This window comes from Carlito syrichta, unplaced genomic scaffold (genome assembly GCF_000164805.1).
Source record: "Carlito syrichta isolate Samal-C Ts95f unplaced genomic scaffold, Tarsius_syrichta-2.0.1 Scaffold135915, whole genome shotgun sequence".
Classification (NCBI taxonomy): domain Eukaryota; kingdom Metazoa; phylum Chordata; class Mammalia; order Primates; family Tarsiidae; genus Carlito; species Carlito syrichta.
In genome coordinates, this window is record NW_007080011.1 from 227213 (window position 1) to 249684 (window position 22472).

General features: G+C 39.2%; 1 protein-coding gene across 1 annotated transcript in view; it reads right to left on the reverse strand.

Moving 5' to 3' along the window:
* Window positions 1-22472, reverse strand: part of LOC103251068 (unconventional myosin-Id) — a 230727-nt gene that overhangs the window by 96519 nt on the left and 111736 nt on the right. Inside the window, exon 11 of the mRNA XM_008049680.2 lies at window positions 1007-1161. Within this exon, the coding sequence (XP_008047871.1) occupies window positions 1007-1161 (155 nt within the window). The remainder of the gene's footprint in view (window positions 1-1006; window positions 1162-22472) is intronic.

Below are 22472 nucleotides of genomic sequence, written 5' to 3' on the forward strand. Positions count from 1 at the left end.
CCACCTCTAAAATTATACATTTATCAGCAAAAATGACCACAGTAGAATTAGACAAGTAGACATCTGATTCTAAACATGTCTTTGTTAAGAGAAAAAGAAGCTATGTCTAATCTTAAAAACACACTAGTAAGGAGTACTTGATTACTTCTGGGAACTCAGAAAATGTCTTTTAGGAAGAAAAAGGAATGAACACTTGTATCATTCCTCAGTCACTGATTTTGATGAGTAGTCTTCTGTCAGCATTATGGTGGGTGCCAGGGGGCAAAGGCAGCACGACACAAAGAGAACATCTGACTTTGGAGAGATACCTACCCAAATGCTTCATGAACTATTATGGGAAGAAAAACCCCATCTCTAAAACAACTGCAACAAATAACCAAACAAAATAATTCCCCTGATTAAAATTATCCAGCCACTGGTCCCAACATCCTCAGAATCTGCTTTTTGTTAATATTTCATACATCATTGTTCATTACTACCTACACCCCAGGTATTATCTAGGCTTACTATGAAGTTCTCAGAATATGACAAGTTCATCATGACTCCATGTTTTTGCCGTGGCTACTCCTTCTCTCAGGAATTACTTCAGTCTTCATGGATCTACGTATCATCCTAAATCTGCCTTCTAGTTTGTTTCACAGTCATAGTGGACACATTAACTAACTATATTTGGGGTAGATGAGAAGCTGTGACAATAGGAATATAAAGTAATCTTTATATCTTTTGGATATAATTACATTTGGAATGGCAGTGAAAAAAAAATCACCATTAGGGAAATCTCTCATTGTTGGTTCAGCTGGAGGCTGGAAAAGTAGAGGATCATTCTTAATCGTGAAACTAAGCTAGGATGCTAATTTTACCTTCTGTGAAACACATGATTTAAGTTGTCCTTATGGAGAAAAATAACTCAAAACATTAAAACTGGCACAAAACAAGTTCAGTGACAATTATTATTAAACATTTTGTATATTCAAAACTTGTCTTAGTTATAACAATCACACTTTACCTCTTGAAATGATTCACCAGCACTCCAACAAGTTCTCCAATTCGACTCTCATGGGTTGGCTGTTTACTGAAGAGGCAGACAATGAGGTCTTTGTTGTCTTTTGTATGGAAAACTACAAGTTGGTCCTTTCCATTGGAGACACTTAGACCAGTCAACTGCAAAGAGACAATGCATGGGAAACTATTAAGATAGTCCTTAAAATAATGAATTTAAGACTACATTTTAGAGCTGGCCATCCTACTGCATGCCTGTAATCCAGCTAGGATCAGTAGGATCACATGAGCCCAGGAGTTCGAATTAAGCCTGGGCATCATAGCAATACACCATCTCTCTCTCTCTCTCTCTTTTAGATTGAAAAATATAGTTATTTACAAAGTAAATTAGAGAGAGAGAGAGAGAAGATTCACCTCTCCAAGGTAGGCAAGGGGGACAAAACTAGGAACATGGTGGCCATAGTTCAAGGAGCCATGTGGCCAGACCATAGCTTAGCAAAGCAATGGTGAATGGCTAGAGAGAGCAAGAGAGGAGGTTCACCTCCCCAAGGTAAGGGAGGGGACCAAAGCTAAGAAAACATAGCTGAAAGAACACATGGCCTGGCCAGTGCTTAACAAAACAATGGTGGCTGCTGTTTAAAGTTGAATGCCTTTTAAAGCTTCCCTTTGATGGAAGCAGGTCATTAAGGTGATTGGGTGGTGGTCTGTTCCACATCATCACGAAAGGGACAGGTAAGCACAGATACTGACATCAGGTGATGGACAGCAAGCAGATGGATGGGTTAGTCACATGATTGCTGCCATGTTGATGGAGTCTGTGTCATGAAGGTCTTGAAAGGCTGATTAGGTAAACTTATTTACAAAGCAAGCTGGGGAGGGGCTGTAAAGGAATTATCAATAACTACCTCTGAGAAACTGGTTCTGTCCTTGGCCAGTGATTAGAGGGCAAATTAAAGTGAACTGCCAGAGAAACATGACAGAGGTAGGCAATGTTAAAATGGCTGCTCATTGGGTACACTGACTCCAGATACTGTCTTTTTTTTTAAAACAAATTTTTTTTTGGTAATGATTTTTCTCAGTAACCCTGATGACTTTAATCTTCAAGTTTCATGGAACAAGCAGATGGAACAAAATAATAATGAGCAGAAATGAAAGAAATTGGAAACAGAAAAGCAGAAAAAAAAAATCAATGAAACAAAGAGTTTTTTTTCAAAGAATCAGTAAAATTGATAAACCTCTAGTGCAAAAGAAAAATAGGAGAGAAAACTTTATTACTAATATCAGGAATGAAAGAGGGGCTATCACTACAGACCACACAGACATTACAATGACAATAAGGGAATAATTGGAACAACTCCATGTATAAAAACTTATACAACAACTTAGATAAAACCAAATAATTCCTTAAGAGCCAAAACTACCAAAAGTCATCCAAGAAGACCTAGATAGCCTAAATAGTTCTATATCTGTTGAATATATTATATTCGTAGTTAAAAAACCTTTTGGAAAAGAAAACCCGGGCCATTCCCTTGCTAGACTCTGGTGTAGCCATGTGCTCTTTGAGTTAAGGCTGTCGCCATGCTTCCTGGCTTTGGCCCCCTCCCCCACCTTGGGGAGGTGAATCTTCTCTCTTCTTTCTCTTTCTCCCTTTAATTTACTTTTAAATAAACTTTTCTTTCTTTAAAAAAAAAAAAAAGAAAAGAAAAGAAAAAGAAAACCCAGGCCCAAATGTTTTAACCAAACATTTAAAGAGGTAACACCAATTTGCCTTCTCTCCTCCAGAAAATAGAAGAGAAGGGAACACTTCCTTACTCATTTTATCAGGCTAGCATTATCCTGATACCAAAAATAGACACTTCAGTACAAGAAAAGTATATACTGATATCCTTCATTAACATAAATGTAAAAATGGTCAACAAAATGTTAGCAGATTGAATCCAATGATATATAAAAACAGTAATACAACATGACCAAGTGGAATTTATCTAAGAACTACAAGGCTAGTTCAGTATTCAAAAATAAATCAAGGTAATGACAGAATAAAAGGGTAAAGTAAAAAAGAAAACCCAGTGATATCAGTTGATGCAGAAAAAGCACTTGACAAAGTTCAACATCCATTCATGATAAAAATTTCTCAGCAAGTCAGATTTAGAAGAGAACACAATCTGATAAATGACATCTACAAAAATGCCACAGCTAACATCATACTTCCTGGAGAAAGACTGAATGTTTCTTCTAAGATAGGGAACACTACAAAGATCTTAACTGTCACCACTGCTATGTAACATTATATTGGAAGCCCTACCAGTGATGTAAGGCAGGATAAAGAAATAAAAAAACATTCAGATTGAAAAGAAAAAAAAAAAGTCTCTATTTCCAGATTATATGAGCCTCTACATAGAAAATACCAAAGAATCTACAAAATAGCTCCTGGAACTAATAAGTGGGTTTAGTCAGGTCACAGGATACAAGGCCAACACACAAATATATTTCTACATACTAGCAATGAACAACTAGAAATAGAAATTTAAAAACAAAACCATCTACAACCCCTCAAACACAAACGTGTAGAACTTATATGTTAAAAACAATAAAATGTTTTAGAAGTAAAATGAAAATGCTGATGAAAGGAATAAAAGAAAACCTAAATAAATGAAGAGAAATAAAGTGTTCATGGATTATAAAACTCAATGTTGTTAAGATACCAATTTTCCCCAAATTCACCTAATTTAATGGAATCCCAACCAAAACCCCAGCAGGGTTTTTTAAAAAATAGATATCAACAAGTTGATTCTAAATTATATATTGAAGGCAAAAGAACTAGAATAGCCACAATTTTGAAATGAAGAATAAGATTGAGAGGACTCACAGTAGCTGACTTTAATACTTACAGCTTGCTAAAGCTACATTAAGGCAATAAACTTGGAAAGGAATAAAAACATAAACCAGAAACAGACACACATCAATATGGTCAATGAATTTTTCCCAAAGTGCAAAGGCAATTCAATAATAAAGAAAGGACAGTTTGGATATATGGATAACTTGGAACACTTGGATATTCCCATGTCAATAGAAATAAATTTCTACCTAAATCTCACATTAATAAAAAAGTCATTAAAAATGGACCATAGATCTAATTTCAAAATGTAAAACTAGAAAACTTTTAGAAGAAAATCTTTGTGACCTTGGGTTTGGTAAAGATTTTTTAGATATGACACCAAAAATGCAATCCATAAAGAAAAAAACTGATAAACTGAACTTCATTAAATTTAAAACTTTTGCTCTGAGAAAGACACTGGTGGGGGAGTAAAAGACTAGCCACAGACTGGGAGAAAATATTTGCAACGATATATCTGATAAAGGAGTGTATTCAGAATATATTAAAAACTCTTGGCCAGGTTCGGTGGCTCAGCCTGTAATCCTGCGCTTTGGGAGGCCAAGGTGAGTGGACTGCCTGAGCCTGTGGGTTTGAGACCCGCTGGGGAACTTGGTGAGACCTCATCTCTACAATAAATCAAAAAATTAGCTGGGCGTGGTAGCGCGCGCCTGTAATTCCAGCTGCTTGGAAGGCTGAGGTGGAAGGATTGCAGGAGCCCAGCAGGTAGAGGCGGCTGTGGCTGGGAGCGTGACACTGCACTCCAGTCCGGGTGATGAAGTGAGACCTCCAACTCAAAAAAAATAAAACATAAAAACTTTTAAAACATAAGAAAGCAAACAACTTAGTTAAAAAATATTTGAAATTACTTCACCAAAGAAGGCATATAGGTGGCAAATAAGCACATGAAAAGACATTCAACATTAGCAGCCCAACCTATCAGAGTGGCTAAAATAAAAACCACACAAAACAGAGGACAAGAAGTGACAATACCAAATGCTGGTGAAGACACAGAACAATAGGAATTCACATACATTGGTGGTAAAAATGAAAAATGGTATAGCCACTGTGAAAACAGTTTGGTGGTTAACTCAAAAGTTAAACAGAATTACCCTATGAAACAGCAATCTTACTCCTAGGCGTTTATTCTAGAGAAATAAAAACAAGTTCACACAAAAACTTATAATGAATGTTTATAACAATTCTAATAATCATCATTGAAAGCTGGAAACAACCTGAATACCCATGAACAGACAAATGAATAAACAAACTGTATTGCATCTATATAATGGAATGCTTGCTATTCGGCAATAACAAGGAACGAATTAATGATGCCAATTATTGATATGCAACAGTGATAAATCTCAAAGGCATTATGTTGCGTGAAAGCAGCCAGTCTCAAAAGGTTACATATTGTATGTGAAAGGACATAACATGGAGTCAATGCGCCCAATGAGCAGTCATTTTCAACATTGACTAGATCTATCATGTTTTTCTAGCAGTTCACTTTAATTTACACTCTAATCACTAGCCAAGGACAGAACTGGTTTCTCAGAGGTAGCTATTGATAATTGTTTTACAATCCCCTCCCCAGCTTGTTTAGTACTAATTAATTAGCTTTTTTTCTATTTCAAGTATTTGCCTCCATCCATCACACCCAAGTTAACCTAATCAGCCCTTTATGATCTTCATGGCACAGACCCCATCACCATGGCAGTAATCATGTGACTAACCCACCCACCTGCCTGCTGTTCATCACCTGATGTCAGTACCTGTGCTTACCCACCCTCCATGATATCATGGAGCAGACCTCTGCCCAATTACCTTAACGACCTGCTCTCATCAGAGGAAAGGGTTAAAAGGCATTCAGTTTCAAACAACAGTGGCCATTGCTTTGTTAAACCCTGGTGTACACGTGGCTCTTTGAGCTATGGCTGCCATGTTTCCTAGCCTTTGTCCCTCCCCTACCTTGGGGAGGTGAATTTCCTCTCTCTTCTCTCTAATTTACTTTCGAAATAAACTATATTTTCCCATCTAACTTCTGTGCAATTATTTGTCTCTTTTGTGCAGCACTGAATTGCAGACTAGACACCCTCCCAACGGGTCTGATCTAACATTTGGAGACCCCACTGGGATATATATATATATATATATATATATATATATATATATTTTTTTTTTTTTTTTTTTTGAGTTGGAGTCTCACTCTGTCGCCCAGACTGGAGTGCAGTGGCCGCTCCTGGCCACCGCAGCCTCGACCTGCTGGGCTCCGGCGATCCTTCCGCCTCAGCCTTCCAAGTAGCCAGAATTACAGGTATGTGCTACCACGCCCGGCTGATTTTTTGATTTATTGTAGAGATGAGGTCTCACTGCCCAGGCGGGTCTCGAACCCATGGGCTCAGGCAATCCACTCACCTCAGCCTCCCAAAGGCGCAGAATTACAGGCTGAGCCACCGAGCCCGGCTCACTGGGATATTTTAACCTAATGATATTATTCTATTAGTATGATATTCTGTAGAAGACAAAACTCTAAGGATGAACAACAGATCAATAGTTGCCAGGGTTTGGGTTGAGAGGAGTCTGATACAAGGGAGTTTTTTGGGGGCAATGGAACTACTCTGTATCCTGAATGTGGCAGTGGTTACACAAATCTATGCATGTGTTAAGACTCATACACCTGTATACCACCACTAACAACAACAAAAGTAAATTTTATATATTACAAGTAAAATTTAAAAACACAGCTCCTTGGTTGTTTTGATCCCTAGATATTCTACTTTGGTCAAAAAGGAGAAGCCAGAGTGATTTCTCATTCTTGGTTTGCTCTTCTCTTGCAGAAAATACCAAAGTGCCATTTCCTGGCTGCCACAGGTGCTGTCAATCAGGCAGGCAGGTAGGTAGGCAGCATGGACAAGGTAGCCAGTGGGTCAAGCACAGTGCCAGGAAGCCTGGGCTTGGGATGCATGTACCAAAGATGCTGATGTTCTTTCTAACACAATAGGTTTTTTCAAATATCATATATAAATGAATTAATATAAATATACATATTTCTATTAATACATTTTCAGAGGAAGTGAATTCTTGGATTGATTTTAGAGAATGCCAGTGTTAGTGCCTAATGGAAAGAAGGAAAGATATTCAAGAAATTGGAACGTATTTACCAACCTACGTAGATTGTGGGCTTTCTGGGGCCATTGGTAATATATAACAATCTTTCTGCCACTTAGATGTACTGCATCCAAATGATTTTTATATTATTAAATAAAAAAAATCATTTTCACTTTAAAAACATTTAATGTCTATTGTGCTTCACTCTGTTTGATTATTTTATATGTGAGAATCAAAACTGAATTTATGTAGCACTTCACAGGAGAGCTTGATTAAAGCCTAATGAAATGAGAATTCCAACAGAAGTAACTCTGCCTGCATATCCCAGGAGTTTTGGCTGCAGGGGCTCAGGGAAAAGAGAGAGATTCGGCACTGAATGCTGAAACCATGGGGCTAGAGGATCCCTTCCTAAGAAGCTGCCTGGGCCAGAGGATAGGAGCTTATGACTCTGTTCTTACCCTTCACCCCATCTCAGGGCTTCCCTCCTTCCCTCCCCCTATTACTCCCTGTCTGGGTAGCTTTTATCTGCTATGGGCAGGAATTCTTCATGTGTATGCCCAGGCCTGTGGTGTGTCAGAGTCCCAAAAGAAAAGAGGAAAACAGCACTTTATTTGTACTACTATAGAAATTATGAAAAATTAAGCCACTGTTGCCACCAAGGCAGGACAAACAGCACCAGAATGTCTCCTTTAGTTCTGGGAGGCGGGATGGTAAGTGGGGAGTGGTGGATAAGGGATGGCCTGGGTGTTAATCCCAACTCAGCCATGTGATCTCTAGTGAATCTTTAATTTCTTGAAGTATCTGTCTCCTTTGCTGCAAAATAAGGGTAACGCCTTGTCTACTGCATAGGATTGTGGTAAGGATCAAACAGTAGAAGCTCTGGGGTACAAATAGGTAGATAAGCAAAAAGTCCCTCTGTCTTCAAGAGTCTTATGCTCTAAGTGAAAATATGTCAGCAAAACTTTATCATTGAAAATATAATTTTAAAATTTTACAATATCATGCAGATGCAAGTAATTCTGTGGAAGTACTTCAGGTAGGGAAGGGGCCACTTCCTTAGTTATCTTTGGGTAGCCACAACCCATAGAAAGTTTCTTTGAACAAAAGGGAAACTCCTTATCAAGGTTCCCCTTCCCCCAAGCTGCCTCCCTCTCTCTCATAATCTATGGAATTTCCATGCTATGATTCTCATATCTCTCAGCCTCTCATTAAGAAGGACCAAACAGTGAATACAACTAAATAAGTACAAAGATCAGCAGTTCTAAAAGAGGTATTAGAGCAGATGTTCTCTGCAATAGAACGAGTGCAAGAGAGCAGACTAGAAAAGTCTCTGTCTTTTCATTTATGAAATAAGTACAAAACAGGCCAATACTGGAAAAGGAAATATCCTGAAAGACAGACGTGAGAAGTTAAATACCCAATGGAAGTAGTAACAGAATGGATGCTGCAAAAAATTAAATAATAATACAAGAAAAATTTTCCATGCCTGAAAGATTTGAGTCTTTAGATGGAAAGTAATCACAGGTACCAGACAAACTTAACAGAGAATCATATGGATGTGAAGCCCAGAGGAATTTCAAATTTCTAGAATAAGTAAAAAAAACTTCAAGTACTTAGTCACAAAAAATAAGTTATTTACATGCAAAAATAAAACTCAGATGTATATTTTTTAAAAAAAATTTTTATTATAAAGATGTGGGGTACAATTCAGGGTTAGGTATACAAACATTGATCATGCAGGTATAGTCTTTTTTTTTTTTTTTTTTAAAGTTGTTTTGTCTAAAAATGTAGTAAGGTGTAGGAGAGGAGAGGAAAGAAATTCATATTAATTTGCTAATCATTCACAGGAGGAGATAAGTAGATCCATTTTATTCTAGGTATTGATTAAGAAAGATCAGTTTAATATTCAATAGTAATCATTATTAAAATGATAAAGAATTTATAACATTCTAACCATTAGTAAAAAGAGAATAAATAAAACTTGACCAATGTAGCAACTAGAAAAAAGAAAGAAATAGCACAGGAGCATAAAAATACCATTTAAATAATATGATTGAATTTTTTATTTTATTTTGAGTTGGAGTCTCACTCCATCACCCAGGTTGGAGTGCAGTGACATGCTCATGGCCACCCAAGCGTCAACCTGTCGGGCTCCAGCGATCCTTCTACCTCAGCCTTCCAAGTAGCTGAAACTATAAGCTAATTTTTGATTTATTGTTAGAGACGAGGTCTTGCCAAGTTGCCCAGGCTAGTCTCAAACCTGCAGGCTCAGGCAATCCACTCGCCTTGGCCTCCCAAAGATCTAGGATTACAGTTGAGCCATGGAGCCCAGCCAACATGACTGAATTTAAAAATAATTTTTTGTGTTTTTATGAGAAATGAGAATCGGATATAACTTTTTTATTGGGTGATAAAGACTCACAGATTAAATAAAAATAATATTTACCAGCACTTTGGGAGGCCGAGGTGAGAGGATTACCTGAGTCAAGGATTCGAGACCAGCCTGGACAACTTGGCAAGACCTCATTTCTTCAATAAATCAAAAGAAAGCTGGATGTGGAAGCGTGCGCCTGTAGTTCCAGCTACTTAGAAGACTGAGGCAGAAGGATAGCCTGAGCCCAGCAGGTTGAGACTGTAGTGGTTGTAAGCATGCCACTGCACTCCAGCCAGGGTGACAGAGACTCTGACTCAAAAATAAAATAAAACAAAATAAAATTTAACTATGCTCTGTTTATAAAAGAAGTACCAAAAAAAAAAAAAAAAAAAAAAAAAAAAAAAAAAAAAAGATATGGAAAGCTCAGAAATAAAAGAATGGACAAAGATGTACCAGAAAGAAAGTAGGGATGGGAAGAATAATACCTGACAAAGTAAAATTCAAGGCTAAAAAACAAATCATTTTTTGTTTTATATTGACAAAAAATACAACTTAAAAATTAAAAAAATCAGTCTTTATGCATTAGACAACATGATACTAAAATATATGAAGCAAAAGCTGTTATAATACAAAAAGAAATGACTGATTCATGATTTTAGTGGGTGATCCAGTCTTTAGCAGTTCAAGCGAACAAAAAGCAAATGAAGGCAGAGAGGCTGAGCAACCAACAGATTTGTAGAGTTTTGTGAAACTTTTAAAAATGTTTGTTATGGTCTCTGAAACATTTACATACGTTTGTTATGTATTAGGCCACAAAGGAACACTGCAATAAACAACTTTATCATTGAGAATTTTAAAAAAAGCCTCTTTAAGTGACTCTCAGATTAAAGAGATTAAAGTTGCAATTATAAATAATAAGGAAGTTAATGAGAAAGAGAACATTACACATCAAAATTCATGGGATGCAGTCAAAGCTATATTTAGAAGAAAATACACTGTCTTAAATACTTATATTGGCCGGGCACGGTGGCTCACGTCTATAATCCAAGCTTTGAGAAGCCGAGGTGAGAGGACTGCCTGAGCCTGCAGGTTCCAGACTAACCCAGGCAACTTGGCAAGACCTCATCTGTACAATAAATCAAAAAGTTAGCCAGGTATGGTGGCACGTGCCTGTAGTTCCAGCTATGTGGAAGGATAGCCTGAGTCCAGCAGGTTGAGGCTGCAGTGGTCATGAGCATGGTGCTGTATTCTAGCCTGCGTGACAGAGTGAGACTCCTACTCAAAAAAAAAAAAAAAAAAAATTTTATTATTAAATAAGAAAGATGGGAAGTAGTCAACAGAAAATGCCAGAAAAGAAGAAAATAAAATAAAAATTAATTAAGATGAAAGCATACATTTATGAATGAGAAAAATAACATGCATAATAAATTAAAGAACTGGTTTTTTGAAAAGACTTGGCAGAATGTCAACAAGGAAGAAACAAGGAGAAACACAAATATCAAATGTTGGGAATGAGAAAGGGATTTAAGCAAGATGTTTTGACTTTAGAAATTATAAGAACATTTGTAGCTTCATATTAATGAATTAAAGTTTGTGACATGCATGATTTTATAGGAAAATACAAATTACTAAAATTGATTTAAAGAAGAGATAAAACAATAAATGTATAACTAGGGTAAAGTGTTTTTACATTGTCAAAAAAAAACTTTCCTAAATTGTTACTAGGCACAGACTATGTTATAAGCCCAGGTAATTCTTATTTTACCTAAAATTCTCTATAACGTAGAAAAAGATAGAAACTACACCTACCATACTGACTCATTTTATTTATTCCTAGTAGCAACACTTGTTGAGTCAGTGTCTGTCACTCTCTCTCACACACTTCCAAGGTCAACCTAACTTATAAGTACCTATGCAAAAAATCTAAAATAATTAGCAAACTGGATTCAACCAGGTAATTACCATGACCAAGAGAGTATATTCCATAAGCATAAGGATGGTTCACTAGTAAGAAACGCATCAATATAACTCAGTTTATTAATAGGTCACATTTACATGTTATTTGTGTGCTTGTCCAACTAGAATTATCTCCTTGGGGTCAGGCTTGATGGCTTTCACTTTTTCTTTTTTAGATTAGAAAAATATAGTTTATTTAGAAAGTAATTAGAGAGAGAGAGACAGACAGACAGACAGTCACCTCCCCAAGGTAGGAAAGGGGACTAAAACTTAGGAAAATGGTGGCCATAGCTCAAAGAGTCATATGGCCAGACCAGAGCTTAGCAAAGTAATGGCCTGATGGCTTTCACTTTTGCAAAGTAAGTATGAAGTTTATATTTATATCATTTTTATTTTATAATCCCCCATGGTATATAAAACAACACTTTTCAAAGTTGGTAAATACTCAATTGTATTATTCCATTATTCCATCATTCTATCACTACAATCTCAGGTTTCTTTTTTCTTAAGAGATGGGGTCTCTATGTTGTCCAAGTTGGTCTTGAACTCCTAGCGTAAAGTGATCCTCCTGTCTCAGCCTCCTGAGTAGCTGGGACTACAGTTGTGTGCTACCACATCCGGCTAGTTTTAATTTTTTCTAACCACCAAGTAATCTTTGGCAGCAAAGTGTTGTGGATAAAGGAGAGAACAGATTTCCTCCACTGTATAAAGAGTATTATAGGACTAAAAACAAGTATCATTGCTGATCATGGAGACTTTAGCCTGGCTCTAATAACACAATTTTTTTTTTTTTGAGTTACAGTCTCTCTCAGTTGCCCAGACTGGAGTTCAGTGGCCACTCCCAGCCACCGCAGCCTCGACCTGATGGGCTCCGGTGATCCTTCTCTCAGTCTTCCAAGTAGCTGGAACTACAGACACGCACTACCACGCCCAGCTAATTGTTTTGATTTATTGTAGAGATGAGGTCTCCCCAAGTTGCCCAGGCGGGTCTCGAACTCGTAGGCTCAGGCAATTCACTCACCTCGGCCTCCCAAAGTGCGGGATTACAGGCTGAGCCACCAAGCCCTGCCATAACACAATTTTTAAATGGTAGAGACTAGTTATGCTAACATATACCTTACATTTCTTGTTATTTTTACACATAGCAGATACAAAAAATTACTTCAAAAAGAGTTAATTTTTAAAAAATGCTGATTAAGTACTTTAAACTAACCAGGACTAATTAGGGAGGAGACTCTATGCCTTGTCCACAGTGCTTCATGGTTTGTTTTCACTCTGGGCGTCTTTATTTCAAACTTTCTCCCAGTAACAGCTGCTCCATGGTTGGTGGGACGCTCTCCCCTTTTCTTTGGTTACTGTTCTATACATACACCTCTAAGGGACTTCATTAACTTGAGTTTTTTCCCTCTGACCAAAGATATGCCTGACGTACAAAGGAGCATTCATGAAATTGTAGTGGTTACTTCATTTCTTCTGGTTTTTGCTTGCATTTTGAGATATACATTTGGTTTTTTGGGTTTACTATTCCCTACTTCAGTTTTTTTGGTTTGACTACAGAGTTATAATATTTATGCTCTTTTGATCTCAATCAACAAATTAATTTGGCTGCTCCTTGATGGAGAACATCCTGTTCATTCTGTTTTCCATTCAGAAATATGGAAGGCAGTTGTTCTGGCTTTTTGCAGGATGCCCGGTGACTTTCTTTTTCACTTTGTCTCTCTGTTCTCTGTTCATCTGTCTCTTCCAATCTCCCTCCTTCTCTACTCTCCCCACTCTTCATCTCTTGTTCTCTCTTTATTCCTCAGCTAGCTATAAATCAGAAAGCTTAACTGTGCAGGTTTATCATGGAAATACTGTGTGGCTTGGCATAACTCAGAGTTTACCCCTTTACAGATAACCCACTTGAAGGCAGCAAAGTGCCTGGGGCCACCAGGTAAGCAAGCTGACTGCCCTGAGGTGGCCATGTTGTGAGGAAGACAAGTCTCTCAGAGAGGTCCTATGTATATGCTCTGGTCATCAGTCCTGGTTTGTGTCCTGTCAAGTGAGTATATGAGGGTTCTGGTAATTCCAACTCCTATTTACTGAGTAATCCTTAGCATTTCAACCTTCCCAACAGAGGCCCCAGGAATTGTAGAACAGATGCAAGCTGGTCTCACTGTGCCTTTTCCAGGTTCTTAACCCACAGAATCTAGGAACATAATAAAGTGATGGTTGTTTCTCTCCACTAAGTCTGGGGTGGTTTGTTACATAGCAATAGTAACTGGAATACAAATTTGGAACGAGAAGTGGGATGCTCCTGTAACACAATCTAAAATAGCTGGCACTGGCTCTGGGAGGTGGGTGGAAGCTAGAAGGGCCTAGAGGAGACAGCTTTAAAGGAGGGGGTCAGCCAGGTTCTGAGGAAAGTAGGGAAAACATTATCGCAAGTTGAAGGAAAGGGGACCCTTGTGGTGAAGTGGCAGAAAATTTGACAACACTGTTGCCTATGGAAAGGTAGACAACAGAAATCGTACCTAGCAAATGCAGGTTTATCATGCAAATTTAAATGATCTAGATACCTAGCAAATGCAAATGATCTAGATAAGGTGAGTGGATTGCCTGAGCCGCGGGTTTGAGAACCATCTGGGCAGTGAGACCTCATCTCTACAATAAATCAAAAAATCAGCCAGGTGTGGTAGCACATGATGCCTGTAATTCCGGCTACTAGGAAGGCTGAGGCGGAAGGATCGCCCAAGCCCAGCAGGTCGAGGCTGCGGTGGCCGGGAGCGGCCACTGCACTCCAGTCTGGGCAACCAAGTGAGACTCCAACTCAAAAAAAAAAAGATTTCTAGACAGAATATTGAAAGTGCCAGCTGGCTTCCTCTCACTGTCTATGGAAAAAATGTGAGAGGAGAGAAGTCCTTAATAAAGAACTGTTCAGCTTTCATGTAAAACTGAGAGGAAATGTAAAGCCTGCAATTGCTGGGCTTAAAAATAAAACTGGTTTTTATTCCCAGCTTCTACAGATGGCAAATTATTCTCAAATTAAGAAATGGTTTTAGGGCAATGGATCAAATCCAGAGTGGGATTGTAAAATTCTGTTAAAACCTCAGAAAGATCTAGGGCATGCTTCATAGCATCTTCTAGACAGAGTAAAGACTCTCTCAAGATCTTCACGGCAGACTTTACAAATTCTCTCCATTAAACAGGACTCCTAAGAGTCTTAAGGGTCCTGTCCCACAGTAGCGCACAAGAAGGCCAAGATACAGGGAAGCTTATTTTGCAGAAGTTTGTGGGTGTGGTTTCTGTCTAATATGTAGATTATAAATTGAGGTACAGTGAATCCACCAAGATTCCAAATGACTGGACTGAAAGGGACAGAGACATTAAAAAATTCAAAGAGGCTTCTAGACTCCCTTTTGTGGGCAGGAAGCAGATTCAGAAAGCTACTTAGGTGCAAACCCAGATGGTCAGTGACTGCTATGTGCCTCTCATCCCTCTCCCCTCTTTGAACAGGAGTGTCTACTGTAGGTATCCTACCCCTGGATCACCACTGCATGTTGGGTATTGAGGGGCAGGTAACTCACCTTTTAGTTTAAAGGACTTCAGACTGCAGGAACTCTACTTAAGGAAATACACCTAAACTGAGTTAGATGATGAGCTTCTGGCCCTCAGCCTTGAACCTGATACCATAAGAGACAACTTGATACAATTTGGGACATCTTGGGAGTGGATAAGTGCATTTTATTTTATTTTATTTTTTGAGTTGGAGTCTCACTCTGTTGCCCACACTGGAGTGCAGTGGCTGCTCCCGGCCACCGCAGCCTCGACCTGCTGGGCTCCGACAATCCTTCCGTCTCAGCCTTCCAAGTAGCTGGAATTACAGGCGTGTACTACCACGCTCGGCTAATTTTTTTGATTTATTGTAGAGATGAGGTCTCGCGGCCTAGGTGGGTCTCGAACCTGCGGGCTCAGGCAATCCACTCACCTCAGCCTCCCAAAGGCATGGGATTACAGGCTGAGCCACCGAGCCCGGCTGGTAAATGTATTTTAAATGTCAGAGTAATGAAAGTAATTTTTAACAAAAGGGTGGACCGTGGTTTATTTAAACATATTTACAAATTCTTTGACATTCCTTCCATTGAGAGATGAGGGTCTATTTTCTCTCCTCCTGAATCAGGGCTGATTATATTACTTGCTTTTAACCAAAAAACGCAACAGAATTGAGACTGTTTAACTCCCGAGGCTAGCTCATAAAGGTGATGGCAGCCTCTCCCTTGTTCAATGGGACACTCATGTTTTGGGCCCTAAGTCACATCTTAAGAAGTCTAACTACCTTGAGACCACCATGTTGCAAAAAAGCCAAGCATCTCTGAAAGGTCTAAGGCTTTCCAGTCAGCAGTCCCCGTCTCCAAGCCCTCCCCACTCAGGTGCCAATCATTTAAGTGAATGAGCCTTCAAATGACTCCAGCCCCTAGCCCTTGAGTTATCCCCAACCTTAGAGTCTTCCCAGCTGAGGCCTCAGATACTGAAGAGCAGAGACAAGCCATCTGCTTTGCACCTTCTGAGTTACTGACCTGAGAACCCATGACTATAACATAGAAAAATCTTAATTTTGTAAATGCCTTGTGTAAAGAATGCACAATTTGGGATTACTAAGAGTTCATTCCTATATAAACAGATATCATTTTCAACAAGTTTTTTGTTTTTATTTTAACATGTTGGATAAACATTTATAAAATTGTATTAAAATTTATAAAACTATATAAAATAGTATATTTTATAAATGTTTTACAGCTTCATTCAACAGAATGAAATTCTTTCACTTTCTTAGGGATTCAGAGGTATTATGGTGAACATTTCTCATAAGTATGCTTTAAAACACATGTATCTTCAGGGCAGAGTCTATATGACTGTATCCCTGGACTTTTCCACATGACATTTTAATGGTGAAAGAAAACCAGTTATACAAAAATATGGGTCTTGAGCAGGAACAAAAAGCTGTCTTGAAACCAGCATAATCGACTTTATACCCAAGTGCCTATTAGATTAGTACTATTGATCAATATTATTCAGGTCAAGGAAAATAATTGTAATCAACTGATTAAAGGACTAAGCTTATACTATTGATTGACAAGGGCTTTCAACCCTTGATTTTAACAGCTTGATGAAAGCCACTCAGTAAAACTCTTCAATAAGTTTCCAACACAAACCCATCTCACTGCGTTGAATAAATAACATTTCCATATTCAACTTCAATTTCTTCCAAATATTCCATATCCTGACAGGGATCAAGGGCACTATCAAGAAGTAAATTTATAACCTACATAATATTCTCATTGTAAATGAATTTTGTACTTAACAAAATTAAGTACAAATTCCTCTAGAGAGTGACACAGGAAGCTGGGCCTGCCATAGCCTCCTCTATTAATTTAAGTGCTTGGATTATCTTTTCCTTTTGTTACAAATACCTCATTTGTAGCAAACACATTTGGCTGTTTCATATTTAGAGTAAACTTGTCAAATTCCTTACTAAAAAGGTGTTTAGAATATACTAATTCATGAGTAACAGCCAAATGGGAAATTGTTTTCTTTTTGCTAAAAATCTCAGGCCTATTGGAAGGCTCCTTCCTAGAATGTTTGGTGGTTTGAGTTCCTGGGTTTGTCTTGCAATTGGAATTCAACAGTTTCATGAAAAATTGAATTTTAATTCCAAAAAAGATTGCTCTGAGGAAACAGCTCAAAAAAATCACTTCAACAAGTTTTTAAAACCAAGCCATCTAGTGGAAGTTAACTAAATCTCCTGAGTCTTCCTGTACTTTCAGTTTTCATATATTGCAACCATCAATATGCCTGCCTGTAGACTGACTTCCCTTTAATTACTGCTTCAGATGCATTGTTTTGGGCTTGGAAACCAGATAATCAAATTTATCACAAGGGTACATAAAGCAAAACAAATGGCCCAAGAAGGTGCTCTTTTAGAAAGAACATGCAGCTGGGCACAGTGGCTCACGCCTATAACCCCAGCACTTTGGGAGGACAAGGTGAGAGGATTGCCTGAGACCAGGTTCGAGACTAGCCTGGGAAACTTGGTGAGACCTCATCTCTATAATAAATCAAAAAAGGGGCAGGGCTTGGTGGCTCAGTCTGTAATCCCGTGCTTTGGGAGGTCGAGGTGAGTGGATTGCCTGAGCCCACGGGTTTGAGACCCGCCTGGGCAACTTGGCGAGACCTCATCTCCACAATAAATCAAAAAACTAGGCGTGGTAGTGTGCGCCTTTAGTTCCAGCTACTTGGAAGGCTGAGGTGGAAGGATCACCTGAGCCCAGCAGGATTAGGCTGTGGTGGCCGTGAGCGTATCACTGCACTCCAGCCTGGGCAACAGAATAAGACTCCAACTCAAAAAAAAAAAAAGAAAGAAAAGAATAGAAGAAAAAGAAAGAGCATGCAAAGTTTAGTGCATAAACTCCGTCCTATCTATTCTGACTATTCAGAAGGTGGGAAAATCCTCCCACTTATATTCTGATTATGGTTCATTTGACCCAATGGCTCTCATCATGGCTACATATGAGAATTATAAGGGAGACTATGATAATTTTGGCCTAAGTTGGACTGGGCATCTGCAGTTTTAAAAGTTCCCCCAAGTGATTCAAATCATACATAATCATTGATTTAGGAAAAACTAAGTAATTGGGTCCTAGATAGTAGAATTATTATTTGACAAAGCTAATTGTTTTACAAATTGGATCAAGTTCTATATTATCTTTTTTTAATTTATTTTTTCTCTCTCTTAAAATACCAACTTAATTAAGTTGCTTTCCTTATTGGTCTTTTAATTGAAAAAATTTTTTGGCCTTACAAATTAAAGACCCTCTCATACAAAAAGATAAATCATTCATCATTTCAGGCTTATTTTCCTCATTCTACATTTATCAACAAATTGAGTCTGTATACACTAACACTGCTCTGTTTTAAATATGATGAATGATTTTAATTGCATACAGGTCATTTTAGATATTGTGTTATGATACTCTGGATTTTATTTAAATCTTCTATTTTAGTGAACCTCTACTAAAAAGGGGCCAGCAGGAGAAGGGAAATACCAATGCTTTACTGCTAGGTGGGAGTGGAAGTCCAGGCCCCCAACTTGGCCTCCATTGCAACCACCCTCATGAGGAGTCTGAGGTACCTTACAACCTCCAGGAGGGAGTGGAAACCCAGGCACCTCCTTCAGCCTGCAGTAACATGGAAAGGGGAAGGGGCACCTCATTACCTGAGTGGAAGTGGAAATTCAGACTCTCCACTAGGCCTCCTTGACACCATCCCAGCAGGGAAGGGTTGGGAAGTGGGCAACTTTTTTTTTTTTTTTTTGAGTTGGACTTTCACTCTTGTCACTCAGGCTGGAGTGCAGTGGCACTCTCATAACCACCACAGCCTCTACCTGCTTGGCTTAGGCAATCCTTCCACCTCAACTTTCCAAGTAGCTGGAACTACAGACGCATGCCATCATGCCCAGCTAGTTTTTGTGATTGATTGTAGAGACGAGGTCTCACCAAGTTGCCCAGGCTGGCCTCAAACTCCCGGGTTCAGGTAATCCTCCTGGCCTCCCAAAGTGCTGGGTTTACAGGCTGAGCCACCACACCTGGCCTGGGCACCTTTTTACTGCTAGGCATGGGTGGAGGTCTAGGTCTTGGCTGATAGGAGGTGGAGGATCTGCATTTTTCCCCTGGGTGCTTTTCTGGAGAAGGGTGTTTATTGTCAAAAAGGTTTCTGTTTTGCTAGGCTGCCCCTTTCCTGGTAATTTGGCAAGAGAGAGCAAGCTTTCCTTCTCTGCACCTGCTGGTCTTTCCAGACTGTAGGCTTCTCCAGCCTATCTGGGATACAGAGGAGGCACAAAGTAAACCCAGGGAGCTCCTGCCATGTTGCTTCTGGAGTCCTGATGTCCCTAACTGGTCCATCTTCTTCTCTCTAGCTTTCAGACTCTTTTTTATGTTTGTTAAATATAATGTCTAGGGTTTTTAGTTGTATTTAGCGAGAAGAATAGAGATAAATGCATTTATTCCATTTTGCTCCTGGAGTCCCAACTCTTTTAGAGTAAGCACACAAATTACAAAGTGTGGTTTTCTCCTTGGGGAGCTTAAATGTAGCTGAGGAGCCAAGAGGCAACATCACAGGGGTGGACAAGGTAAACTGTGTTTGGGGAGAAGGGACTGCAAGATTCCCTCTCTTTAAAATACTGATCATTCTCAAACATCAATGTCAAGCTTAGGCTTTTCTCTGGAGCTCCAAATGGGCATTTCTACCTGTTTAGGAAAAGCACACACCAAGGGTCTACTAGGGGGCCCATGGGACCATATGTTTGACCTGAACCAAATGACACTCATCACCTCACCCTTACTTTTCTTCCTTCTCAGGCCCCATTTCAATACATTGTCACCGTCATGCCATCTCCCAAGCCCCAAAGAGAAGAGTGCCTCAATTTCTTTCTTTTTTTTTGAGTTGGAGTTTCACTCTTGTTGCCCAGTGGCACGCTCATGGCCACTGCAGCCTCGACCTGCTGGGCTTAGGTGATTCTTCCGCCTCAGCCTCTCTCTTTTTAAAAAAACCTTTTATTTGTTATTTTAAAGATGTGGGTACGTACAATTCAGGGTTAGGTATGCAAATGGTCATTATGCATGTACCCTTGTGGATGAGGTGTGCCCACTCTCCCCTGGTACATTCCCAATACTGCCAATCCTACCCCTATCCTCCCCTGGCAGTTTCCCACTACTGCCAATCCTTTACTTATAGTATTACAATAACTGTTCAAGGTCCGCTTATAAGTGAGAATTCAGTTCTTTGTTTCTATGATAGATCATTCAGTATTATAGACTCAAGTCCATCCATCCAAGTTGCTGTGAAATTCATAATTTTGACCCTCTTTAAGCTACATAATATTCCATCATGTATATGTACCACATTTTTTTTTTATCCAGACCTCTTTCAGTGGGCAGGATGGTTGGTTCCATGTTTTTGCTATTGTGAACAATACTGCAATAAACACATGTATGCAGGTATCTTTTTCATAGAGTGATTTGAGATCCTTTGGCATATTCCCATTGGGGGATAGTGGGGTCATATGGAAGGTTGATTTTTAGATCTTTTAGGAAACTGTTTTTCACAGAGGTTTTATTAGTTTACACTCACACCAACAGTGTAGAAGTGTTCCCCTCTCCCCGCATCCTCTCTAGCATCTGTTGTTTTCTAAGTTATTGATGACAGCCATCCTGACTGGAGTTAGGTGGTATTTCAGTGTGCTTTTACTTTGCATTTCTTTGATGACTAGTAAGGCTGAGAATTTTTTCATGCATCTGTTGGCTGCTTGTATGTCTTCTTTTGAGAAGTAGCTATTCATATCTTTTGCCCACTTTGTAATGGGGTTGTTTGTTTTTTCCTTTTGGGCACGTTTGAGTTCCTTGTAGATCCTAGATGTTAGGCCTTTGTCAGACATGCAGTTGGCAAATATTTTTTCCCAGTCTGTGGGCTGTCTCCCTGCTCTCTTGACGGTTTCTTTGGATTTGCAGAAGCTTGTCAGTTTGATGAGGTCCCACTTGTCTGATTTCTTATCCACCCTCAGCCTTTCAAGTAGCTGGAACTACAGATGCATGCCACCATACCTGGCTAGTTTTTTGATTTATTGTAGAGACGAGGTCTAACCAAGTTGTCCAGGCTGGTCTCTACCATCAGGCTCAGGCAATCCTCTCACCTTGGCCTCCCATAGTGCTGGAATTATAGGCTGAGCCACCGTGCCTGGCCTCCTAAATTTCTTTAACTCATCTGTTTTCAAATGGGAGGCACTGACTATGGCACTGTATCTGCTGAAATTACTCTAGGAGTCTCTGAAATTGTATTAATTTCCCCAGCCTCTTCCCACTTCAGTATATATTTGTAATACTGTTAGCATTAGCTTCCTAATAAAACAAACCTTATCACACCACTTAGAAGCTGTTGCTCTGCATTGCCAACAGCAACAGAGCACACACTCCTTTAACAATCTGGAAAAAGCTGCAAGTGCCCAGTGTAAAAATGATCAAGTATTTGCATATACAGATTGAGTATCCAAAATGCTTGGGTGTAGAAGTGTTGTGGAGTTTGTATTTTTTCGGATTTTGGAATATTTGCATACACATAATGAGGTATCTTAGGGATGGGACTCAAGTTTAAACACAAAATTCATTTATGTTTCATATACATCTTATTCACATAGCCTGGAGGTAATTTTATTTTTTCCTCGGCGACGTTGAACAGTGTATTGTGAGCCTGTGTCTTGATTGTTGACATGAAGTCAGGTATGGAATTTTCCACTTGTGGTGTGTTGGCGCTCAAAAGTTTTGGATTTCGGAGCATTTCTGGACTTTGGATTAGGGATACTCAACCTGTATATATGAGCCCCTGAAGCCCTTCCTTGTCCTGAAAAGTCATTTCAACCCTCCTCTGTGCCCTCTCGCAGCACTTCATGCTCACCTTGGCTGTCACATTTCACAAGTTGCATTGTGATGCCTTGCCCTCTAAACAATAAGCAGAAGCTGTGTCTTCTCATTCTTATTTCTGTACTACCTACCTGGTAAGTAGTAGATGATCAGAATTTCCTGAATGTGTGGAAGACAGTGAGAGTCAAAAGTATGGATGGTTTCAAAGGGTTCTCTTTGGTTAGGACACCCTGGCGGTTCCCATGTGTTCCTCTTTATCAAATCCAACTTTAATCATAGCCTTAAATCCCTGTTCTTACAGATTCCCCTACATGTAATTTCCCTTTCTCCCTTTACCAGCCACCCGCCACCATGCTCTCATCTACTTTCATGGTTTCAGCTACCACAATGTTAATGGCTTTCACATCTAGGTCTCTGCTATAAACTGAATGTTTGTGACCTCTCAAAATTCATGATCTCCAGTGTGATGGTATTTGAGGGTGGGGCCTTTGGGAGATCATTAGGTCATGAGGGTGGAGCCCTCAAGCTGGGCTTAGTGTTTTTCTAAGAAATGATAGGCAAGAGCTTGCCTCCTCTCTCTTCACCATGTGAGGATACAATGAAAAGGCAGCCATCTGTGAACCAGGAAAGCCCTTACCCGAACTCGGCATACTGGCACCCTGATTTTGGACTTCCAGCCTCTAGAACAGTAAGAATAAATTCCTATTGTTTA